The sequence below is a fragment of the Hemitrygon akajei genome, chromosome 3 (assembly GCF_048418815.1).
Source record: "Hemitrygon akajei chromosome 3, sHemAka1.3, whole genome shotgun sequence".
NCBI classification, from domain to species: Eukaryota; Metazoa; Chordata; class Chondrichthyes; order Myliobatiformes; family Dasyatidae; genus Hemitrygon; species Hemitrygon akajei.
In genome coordinates, this window is record NC_133126.1 from 55,952,954 (window position 1) to 55,964,673 (window position 11,720).

Here is an 11,720-nt window from a genome sequence, read left to right on the forward strand (position 1 = left end):
TCATAATGCATACTCTCTAAGCCAGGCAGCAGCTATACCCTTTCTAATGCTTCCACATCCTTCCTATAGTGAGGTGACCAGTCCTGAACACAGTACTCCAAGTGTGGCCTAACCAGAGTTTTATAGAGCTGCATCATTACCTCGCGACTCTTAAACTCTATCCCTCAATTTATGAAAGCTAACACCCCATAAGCTTTCTTAACTACCCCATGTACCTGTTAGGCAACTTTCAGGGATCTATGGACATGTACCCCCAGATGCCTCTGCTCCTCCACATTCCCAAGTATCCTGCCATTTACTTTGTACTCTGCCTTGGAGTTTGTCCTCTCACCATAAATTCATGCCCTCTAGTGTGAGACATTTTAACCATGGGGGAAAAGATACTGGCTGTCTACTCTTTCTAGGCCTCTAACAATCTTACTCAACCTCTATCATATCTCCCCTCAGCCTCCACTATGCCAGAAAAAGCAACAAAATTTTTTCAAACCTCTACATATAGCATATGCCTTCTAATCCAGGCAGCATCCTGGTAAACCTCTCTGTACTCTCTTCAAAGTCTCCACATCATTTCTACTTTAGGACAAACAGAACTAATGCAATACTCCAGATGTGTCCTAACTAGAGTTTTATAATATTGCAACACAGAGGATGTAATGTTACTTCTTGACTTTCAATCTTAATTCCTTTATTCTTGAGTGGCCCTCCTAACTCTCGTTATTCTCTTACTCCTGATATACATTTAGAATGTTTTGGGATTCTCTTTAATCCTACTTGTCAATGTCTTTTCGTTGAACTGTGATGCATATGGCAATAAACTAATCTGAATCTGAGAAGTATATTATGTGTTGCTAATAGCAGGGCTGTAGGATATGCCCATCAGACTAAGCTATGCCAATGGAGAGAGGAAAATTTCAAATTAAACATGAGGGATTGTTCCTCAAGCTTGCATTTGATTGTAGCAGATAAGTCGGAATGGAAGTAGCATGGAAAATTAAAGTGGCAGGCAACACTCCTTCAGACAGGTACTCCACAAAGTGATCATTCAACCTACATTTGGCTTCTCCAATGTAGGGGAGACCACCTTATGAACAGCAAATGCGTACATTAGCTTGGAAGAAGTGTAAGTGAATGACCACTTCATTAACTATGGAGTCTGTTGGGGTGGAAGGCAAGGACTAGGAGAGGAGTGAAAGCAGAGATGCAGAAAATGGATCAGATGCAGTTAAGGTCTCTGCCCACTTTAGAAGAGGGGAAGCCATTTTACAAGAGGAAGGCATTTCAGAGATACACATGCCTAAAGTCTCATCACAGGAACAAATGTTGCTAACCAGAACATACTCATTCTCCACATTTCTCTCAGATGACCAAATACTTTATAAAGAAATAGACTGTCACATAACATTCTGCTGCATAAGTTATTAATCCTATTATCCTGTTTTAAGACCATACATTTTTCTATTTGTACCAGCAAATCTGTAATTGATCACTCAAACACAACTTGCAAAAGACAAGCTCTAGTATGGGACCTGTTGAAATATTAATTATCACTATGCTATACAAAGTCCACTTAGTGCTCACCAGCTCATGAACTCCTTCTACAATTTTTCCAAAATGTTGAACAGTACCATGTTCAGAACAAATTCCTTTGACTTTCAGTTGTTTCTCTGGAAAGAAAATACAATATTAAAACATCATAACATTATCGATATTTCATTTAAATAAAATGGTTAATAAGTGAGTTTCGCATAAAACATAAATTTTAAACTTTAGCTCAGTATTGAATAAAACTATTCATTCTCCCTGTATTTTACTATTGACATGATGCTAAAAACATATACTGTATCTTAATGGGTCCATGCATACAAGGAAAACTATAATGGTGTAATTTGTGGAATCATCTGAATCGCATTTTTCCTGGTGTTACAGGCAAGCTTAATACCTAAATTAACCTTAGTAAAATGGATAATTCGGTCAATGTGCAGGATTGTACTGTGGATGTATTGGCCGAGCATCATTTTTCAACATTTCAAAAACAGCTTTGTTTTGGAAGAATCTAAATATCTGAAAAAATCTTCTGACCTTTGATGTATTTCTTCTAGTTTTAGAATTCTCTGTTGTGGAAATATAACTAACAGAAGTCAAGTGAAATGAGAATATATAATAAATATCATGAAAGTAAGGACAGTCTTAAAACCATATATTCCTATATACAATTATATACTCCCATATAAAAAATCCACAATATACAATTTTTCAAGACACATCATTGAAAGGAGGGTTAATAAAAATAGGGATCTTCTGTGAGGTGTACATACATGTGGCAAGTGTGATTTAGAAGATGGGAAGCAGAGAGACAGGTTCTTTTTCAGAGACATGAAGAAAGGATGAGAAGGATGAGAGAAAAGGGCAGCAAGTGGGAGAAGAAAAAATGAAATCTAATGTGTTGGGGGGGGTAGAGGTGGGTGATCAGAAGGTAAGGGAAAGGAAAGGAGTGGCTGAGCAAACTATGGACTGGGAAGATGGAGGAACATAATTGGGAAACAGATGTGGGGGAAGTCAGGGCAGAGAAGAGGGAGGGGAAATCTGGTAGAAGATTGGTAGATGGAGATGGAAAAGCAAAGCAGAGGTCAGGCTGAAGAGTGGAGGGGTGCAGAAAGAGTGCAGTGGGTAATGGAGGAGGCAGGGATGAAAGATGAAACAAAGGATATTAAAAGAAGAATTGGAGGGAATTAGGAGCTGGCAAAAGGGGTTGGGAGGTTTGCATATGGAAGAATGAAGAGTTATTGAGGAGGAAAGGTGAACTGAAAGTTACAATGGGGAGGAAAGATGGGAAAATAAAGAAAGGAGGAGGGAAAAAGAAGTGGGATAGGGGGCTTGATGTTTTGTTATGTATTAGGATAATATAGGTGAGTGTAATCTATTTGGTATGGTGTGTTGGAATGGGCAAATGAGGAAGATCAGAACAATCACAGGATGTGGACAGTCAGAAAAGGGGCTGTTCAGGAACCAGTTGAGGTTGGAATGTAATAGTTATGGGGGTGGGGATCTTTTTGAGTTTGAGAAGTAGACAGACTGGGCAAAGCCAGGTGGGCAGGTACATGAAGAATTGACGAGAGGTGAAAAGAGAGGCTGAGCAGAGTTCCATCTGTAAGGAAGGGAAAGGTAGGTGGCTGTGGGGAAGAGTGAGCAATTGAGGAAATAAGGAATGAGTTGAAAGGGAAGGGGAAAAGTTGACACTGGTCAGGGTAGAGTGGGCATTTGGAAGCGAAAGTGGGCAGATATGGATGACAGAGTAGCACAGCTAGCAGAAAGGATGCCTCCCAACTCGAATGACTTTGGTTTATTCCTGACCTCCAGTGGAGTTTTCATGTTCTCCCTGTGGCTGAGTGGGGGAACCCCCGCATGTATTCTGGTTTCCTCCCACATTACCAAGACATGCAGGCTGTTTTTTCAAATTGGCCAACACCCCATATTGTGTTGGTGAGCTAGTAAAACCTAGTGAGAGCTGATTATGGTGTGAGGTGTGGGCTAATAATAGAGAAGGCAGGCCTTGGCCTGGGGAAGGGGGAGTAAATTGGAGCAATGGGGTGCAGGTAAGTGGGCAGTTTGGTGGGAGAGAAGGACTAGTTGTGGAGTGAAGGGGTCAGGAAAGGGCATGGAGTAACGGAGAGAAGTGGGAAGTGCTGAGGAGTGATGGAGAGCATGCTAGTGGGATGGGGGTAATGGGAGCATGCCGGCGGGGCGGCTGTGGTCTGATTGCAGCGGGAGCGTGGGGATTGGGGCGGAGAACGAGGGTGGGACTGTGGTAATGCGGTTTCACGCTGATGGGACGGCGGAAGAAGTGTGAGGTTGGGTCGATGGTGAAGCGGGGAGCGGCGTCGGGGATAGGAGGGGAGGGGGGTATGTTTAGGGACTGAGGATGGAGGTGTGAATGAACGAGAAATCTCTCCACTCGTCAGTTTCTTGGAGCGCGACCTGGCAACAAACTCCTCCCCTCCCTTACCCAGCTCCTGCAGCCGCTCTAGTGCGAGTTTCATGGTGCACGGTTGCACACACGGCTCCATGGCGGCCCCGCTCTGTCCACACGCCGGGTAAACACGGCGTCTCCCTGACAACGAAGGACGCCAAGGCCACTTCCGGCAGAGGCTACCCGCGGGAAACCAGACCCCAGCCCTGACTTTGCTGCCGCAGTTTATTCCCGCACCTACCTTCACAGAATTTTGGGATAATAAATCTTTTGTACACTACTCTTCACAACTACTTGAACTTAATTTCTGAGTAGCGATTATTGTTGTTAAATGCTGTAAATACAGAATTAATTTGGGCTAAGGCGAAAGAGGGAAATTAAGAAGACCTGGACGATCTCTGAAAATATATATTTCTTAAAAATGTTTGAGGCATCGCTTGTTGAAGATGTCCTTGATGCTGGCAATGTGCCCATGATGGAGCTGGCTGAGTTTGGAACCCTCGGCAGCATTTTCCCATCACTCCATACCAGACGGCGATGCTCTCCACTATACATCTATGGAAATTGACCACAGTGCTCTATTGAGGCTGTGAAAAGCTGCGTAACAGAAGATACGATTCTCTATCATCATGCATTAAGACTGAACACTACAGATTAATGCATTGCTAGGTACAGTGTTATTTTAAGGAAAACACAGAGGTTTAGTGCTGAGGTTGGAAAGGTTGTATGAGAAGAGGAACTGTTACACAATGTGGTTCTGGTACTACTATAAAATATCCCCGATCTTAATGTTCATAAAATGTGTGTGATGTAATCAAATAATGTAATTTTTGTACTGTGATTGGTGATGTATGCTTAATGAACTGAATTGCAAATTTTATGAATGAAGTGTACGATTGGAGGAAAGGTGGAGGAATGCACACTTAATATTAAGGGGGAAAAAAGCCTGCATAGAAAGAAAGAGGCATTGAGGGAGTGATGATCATCTCTAATTATCAGCACACAAATGCAATGTTGCATATTTCAAATTTCAGTTCCCTGACAAAGCAGGAACAATGGCAGTTGCATGTCAAGATTGATTAACATTAAAGAATTTCAACAATAAATGCCTGCAGCATGTGAGGTGATTGAACTGCTAGGTGTCACAGTTATGAAATTAATATAGGTTGATGTTCTATTATCTCAATCACTTTTAATTACCTTCCCTCATATGCATCCACGTGTGCATGCTGTAAAAAATATCTATCCATTTAAATTTACAGTACATCTTTTAATATTCCCTTGGAGTGCTTCTAAACTAAAAATATTTGCTCAATGACCACTGGCTGAGGGAGAGGTAATAGGAAGGTTAATGAGTAAGAGATTCAGATTTCTCCAGAAAGCATTTCAGAGAACTTGCAAATTGTTTGATAAATTACCCTCTAGAGTTTAAGGTATTAATGACCCTGATATGTTTCCATAACAGCAGAATTAGGCCATTCAGCCCATCAAATCTGCTCTACCATTCCATCATGGCTGATTTTTTATCCCTCTCAACCCCATTCTCCTGCCTTTTCCCTGTAACCTTTGACACCTTGAATAATCAAGAACTTATCTGTTGTGACTGTGAATGATGCCACTGGAGAGACACTGAAGCTGGTGACATTAAAGTCTTTATTCTTGACAACAAGCAGGCATCATTCTGGAGACACTCTCAGTAGAGGATCAAACTCCAAAGGTTCATCACATTTTTTACAGCCTTAACGTCAAAGGTAACAATAGCTGATACAATGCAATTTCATTAGTTACGATGACGTTTTTTCATTCCATATTTTGGGTTGACAATGCTTCTTCTGAATTACATATCTACAGTGACGGGTGCCTCTGATACAAATTAATTCATAGCCTAAAAGCTTCTTGAGGTTGAAATTCCAGACACCCAAAGGTAATGTTGTTGGGTTTGTCTCTGAGTACACAAATATCATAAGTACACAAAAACAATTGATTGCCTATACCTGTGACTGTAGTGCATTCAATACTTCAGTAACATTTGAGGAGTTCTGTCGAAAGTTAAGTGGAGCCCACGGGCAATGCACGTGGTCCCAGTAGACAAGAAGAATGGGTCTGTCAGGATCCGTGGTAATTTTAAGGTCACCATAGAACCGGTACTGAAAGTAGATCAATACCCTTTGCCCAGGATAGAGGATATTTTTGCAAACCTTTCTGGAGGGAAATGTTTCAGCAAAGTGTACTTAGCTTGATGCCTACCCACAGGTGGAGACAAAAGAGGTGTCCAAAGTGTTTCTCACGAAAACACTCACAAAAGGCTTTAACGCTATAATTGGCTTATTTTTGCAGTAGCATCTGCATCTGCACTCTGGTAGAAAGCTACAGGCCAGGTGCTGCAAGACTGCCCAGGCACTTGGTATTACCCGGATGTCATCACTGTTACCAGTGAGGATGTCAAGGAACATCTCCAAAATCTCAGGACAGTGTTAAAAAGATTAGAAGATTATGGCTTCAGAGCACAATGCCACAAGTGTGAATTCTTTAAACCAAGCATTACTTAGTGGTCACACTGCTGATATACAAGGATTTCAAAAGGGTGCTGAGAAAATTTAAGCAGTGGTGGATGCCCAAGGCCAAAAGACTTGTCACAGATGTGATCCTTTTTAGGATTTGTCAATTACTATAAAAGGTTCCTGCCCAATCTGACTACTGTGCTCCACCTCCTGATCTCATTAGTACAGATCATGATGGACAAAGCGGGTGCGAGGTGCTTTTCTGAAATACTGATGTCAGACACCGTACTCACACATTATGATCCACATTGTCCAGTGAAACTCGCCTGTGATGTCTTGCCTGATGGTATAGGTGCAGTCACATCACACATTTTAAATGATGAAAGAAAACAACCTTGCACCCTGTTCCCCTACAGCTGCAGAGAAAAATTATGCACAGTTTGATAGAGAGGCCTTGAGTTTGGTTTGGGATGTGAATCATTTCACCCAGTACTTGTGCGGGAGGGAGTTTATTTACCGCTGGTGCCCATTTCCGCAGGAGCAAGTTCCACTAACAGCAGTGCATGAATGCAGAGATCAGCTCTGTTTCTTGGCAGACACAATTACAAGACTGAATTCAAGAGGATTACCAATCATGGAAACGCTGATGGATTGTCCCGTTTACCCTCGATAAAAGAAATACCTGAACGTTTTACTAAAAGAGGACATGCATGCTCTTGACCTATTCTCCCTAATGCAAATCAAAAGTCTCCTTATTACGGCAGAGATGATCCAAAGGGAAACCAGAAAAGACCCCACACTCTCCAGTTCTACGTAGCCAAGCAAACTGGTTGGAATACCAGCAGAAATTTCAGTTCCCTACTTTTACTTGCATCAGGATGAATTTGCTCTCGACAGGGGTTGCCTCATTCCACCGAGATGTAACACTGAGCGTCATAGGAAGTCATTCCTACCTGTGGCCATCAAACTTTACAACTCCTCCCTCGGAGTGTCAGACACCCTGAGCCAATAGGCTGGTCCTGGACTTATTTCCAGTTGGCATGATTAACTTATTATTATTTAATTATTGATGGTTTTATATTGCTATATTTCTTCACTATTCTTGGTTGGTGCGGCTGTAACAAAACTCAAATTCCCCTCGGGATCGATAAAGTATGTCTGTCTGTCTGTGTCTGGGGAATAAGTGTTGTTGTACCATCCAAGCTGAGATCTAAAGTGTTGGAGGAGCTATATGTCAATCATCGAGGTGTGGTCAAAAGGAAAGAATTGGCTTGAAGCTTTGGTGGCCTGTGATGAAGTAGCAACACACAGGAAATGCTGGAGGAACTCAGCAGGCCAGGCAGCATCTATAGAAAAAAACACAGTTGACGTTTCAGGCCAAAACCCTTTGACTGGGATACAGTAGATCAGCAGATTGAGCAGCTTGCCACGCACTGTTTGGATGCCAACACATCCAGAAGGTGCCAAGAGCAGCAGCTCACCATCCCTGGGAATGGTCTGCATTGGCCTGGTAGAGCATTCAAGGTGGATTTTGCTGGGCCATTCATTGGCACAAATTTCTTGGTAGAAGTGGATATAGCTACTAAGTGGCCAGAATTGTTCCCAATAGCCTCCACTACAACCTTGCACAGTGTTGATGTGTTCAGAAGCCTATTCTCGTGTTCCAGAACACAGTCAGTGACAATGGACCACAGTTTGTTGTGGAATAGTTTCAGCCATTCCTGAAAATGAATGGAAAAAAAATTACATCTGCACCAGACCACCCAGCTACAAATGGCTTTCAGCAAAGGTTTGTTCGCACTGTGAGCAATGCTAGCAGAACAGACTACACTGACACTGAGTCAGAAGCTCTCCAATTGCCTCCTGCATGTTGCAATGCAGCACACTCCACAACCAACTCACCAGCTCTGCTTTTCCTGGGTTGTCCCTTGCATCCATGCTTGGATCTCCTCGACCCCAATCTCAGAGGAAGTATGTAGGACAAACATCTGAGACCAATTGAAAGCTTTGAGGTTTCACTCCTGGACAACCAGTTCTGGCGAGGAACAGCACAAATGATCAAAAGCAGGTACTTGGAAAGATTATGGACAGAAGTGGACACTCCTACACAGTGGAGATAGTGTCTGATGTCATCTGGAGATGAGGTGTCAATCAGTTGAGGAGAGCAGTCAATGATTAGAGAGGAAAAGTATCCAGAGGTGTCAGAACCATTTCCTGCCGTACCAGAGTCAACTCCTACAACCATCACAGAGGAGGTCCCAGAACCTGACTTGTTTCAGAGACACAAGTCTCACCTGTCAAGCAGAGTGATCCCATTCATCGGGAAAGACTTTATCCAGCAGTAGTAAGAAATCTTCCACAGGGATTAAATCTTTGGTCCGAATGGATGGACACACACACGCACACGCACACACAATATAGTTAAGCAGGGAGGAGTGTGGTGTATTCAATATTTGAGTAATATTGTGAATGTATTGTTTGAAGAAGCATTCTTTGTTTACCCAATTCATTATAGGTTGCATGTAAGAAGTACCCAAATGGCATATGCCATTATGCCACCACTCATATGCAAGCACCTCTCTAAAGAAAAAGCAAGAAGACAAAAATTATCCCAGCTCCCGTTTTTTGCTTTCAGTCAGTTTCTGGAGTTTTAAAATATAACAGTGACTGTGTTTGATATGCTAAGTGAGAACATCTGTCTGGTGAGCCTGTTTGATCTCCAGTCACAATGATGCAAATAGTTTAGCCATGTTGTGTGGTTTGATGCAAGTCAATTAACACAATTTCATTGTTTTAATGTTTTGCTCTTAGTCTGTGGAGCAGCCTGTGCTTTTAACTTTAATTTACTGCATGCAATTTACTATAAAAAAATTAAGGTCAATTGCAAACTCCCTAACTTTTCTAATAAGAGCTGAACCCTGGTTTGAATTAATATCCACTATATTCACATAACTCCAGAGTACTCCCCAACATTATCAACCTCTGCTTTAAATATACTATATGAATTGGCCATTTGTGACAATGAATTCCACAGATTCCCCTGCTAAAGAATGCCCTCGTCATCCTTGTTCTAAATGCAATGTCTCTATTCTAAGACTATGGCCACTGCTCCTGGACTCCTCCTCTATGGGAAAGATCCTCTCCACATCTACTCCATCTTACATGAGCAGCTCTGTTGCTGTATCAGATAATTTGGGAATCTCGGATAAAGCCATGTTTGTAGCTGCTTTAGAAAACCATTAACTATCTGCAAAAATAGCTCTGCTTTAAGTGAGCATCTTGAGATACCTGAAGGAAAGGCGTTATCGAAATTGCCTTGCTTAGTTTTCCAGCCGGCAGGATACCCAACTATACTTTCAATAAGATAGCAAGAGTAGAGCTCCCTCTCCCTCATAACAGTGGAATGCCTTCACTGTTAGTATGCAGGTCTGCCCTGCTGAGGACATGCTTTGAGAAACAGCCCGTTGTGCATCAACCTGACAACTCAGCAGCACTCACCTAAACTTATCATGTGGATTAGGACTGATCCCAGGCCTAATGATCAGGACAACAGGGACACTGGGCCAGAATTTGCAGCAACAATGGCTAACTAGTATAGCTTACAGTAACATTGGGATTTGCATTAATACACATGCAATGCAAAATTTATAACTGTATAACAGACTTTAGTCTAAAATGTGCATAAAGAGAGAACTTGCACTGATTACCCTGCACCTATATTTTGCATTCTTCTCCAAGTTTGAGGAGGCACAAGAGGTTTAGTCCCTTCAAATTAAGTGTTAGGAAACAGCTGTTAATGTTAAAGTTACCTTTGATTAAATGACTATTTAAAAAAATATTTCAAAGCATATCAAAGTCAATAATTAGCTTGTTTTCATTACATTCAAGGCACAGGCACAACCCCCGCTCCGCCCACCTCCCAATATACACTGGCTGGCAGTGCACTGCATTTCCCACATCTCGCATCTAGCCCTAGCCTCACTCAAAATCATATCCCAACTTCGCAAAGCCCACTTCAGCGTGTTGCCGTGCCCAGCCTGACTAGGCATGTGAAGTTAATACAATGTATTCCAAGGTGCTTCAAACTTTTGTTAAACTCCTCAAGTCTCCCTAAATCACATATTGTAATTAAAAGATCAAAGAGTTTGATAGTTCAGGTTTTTTAAAGAGAAGACCTTTCTCGCCCTCTTACCATACAATATCTCTTATGACATGGAAAAACTTTTTAATACTCACAGCTTTTCTGCCAAGAGTCCGCTTAACATTTTACAAAGTCCCCATTGAAGTAAATTTGCACATTTTTAAAAACTGATATTTGTAGCAACAGTGCCAGCTGCTGGTTGCAAAATCTCCTCTTTGAAGTTTGAAGCTGCAGGGAGTGTAATTAAATTGATGGACTGAATAGCTTGAGGCTCTTTTCTGCAGAAAAGGCAGAGGGTGTTCTAATAGCTTTGGCATTATGAAGGGATTTAAAAAGAAATAGTAGGAATAGGCCATCTGCTTCCCCAAGCCCACTTCAACATTCACCATTGCTGATCTAATAAAGCACCATTTTTCAGCAGAGTCACTATTCCCTTAATTCCCGAAATCAGACAACAGTCGAGCCTCTACTTCTCTCTGGTACAGTGAATATCAAAGGTTACTCATTACTATTCATTATTCTCAAGCAGTGTCTCTTGACCCTAGTTTCCTCAGTCAGGGAAAACAGCCTCAGACATCTAGCTTGTCAAGCTCTGTAAATTTATTTTGTCTTGAGATCTCCTCTCATTCTTCTAATCTCTAGAAAATACAGAATGTGGGCCTTCAATAACATGAACAAACACACCCAGGCCCCTTTGAACATTAACAGCACCCATTTTCTCACATTTGATAAACACGATATTATCTATATCATCTTCACCATAATTGATAACCCAACTATTTTCCAAAATATATTCCATCTGCCATGTTCTTACCCACTCACTGAACATGGCTATATCCTCAAGGCATCTTTACATTTTGCTCTATATTCACAATCACACTTAGCTTAATATCACCAACAGACTTGGAGATTAGTCATTTTGTTCTCAGACAAATTGTTGATATGGATTTAGAGTAGCTGGGAGCCAATCACTGTGTTTTTTGTGCTACTCCACCCAGTTACACCTTGCCAACCTGAAGAGCCACTCTTTGCTTTCTGTCTGATAACCAATTTTCTATCCATGTCAGTATATTATGTCCATTCCACAGGCTCTAAGTTTGTTAAACATTTG

General features: G+C 41.7%; 1 protein-coding gene across 1 annotated transcript in view; it reads right to left on the reverse strand.

Moving 5' to 3' along the window:
* ccdc175 (coiled-coil domain containing 175) overlaps positions 1 to 4,083 on the reverse strand; it is a 68,912-nt gene extending 64,829 nt beyond the window's left edge. Inside the window, exons 1-2 of the mRNA XM_073039947.1 lie at positions 4,004 to 4,083; positions 1,579 to 1,664 (exon numbers count right to left, since the gene is read on the reverse strand). Of these exons, the coding sequence (XP_072896048.1) occupies positions 1,579 to 1,664; positions 4,004 to 4,064 (147 nt within the window). The 5' untranslated portion in view covers positions 4,065 to 4,083. The remainder of the gene's footprint in view (positions 1 to 1,578; positions 1,665 to 4,003) is intronic.
* Between the last annotated feature and the right edge of the window lie 7,637 nt (positions 4,084 to 11,720).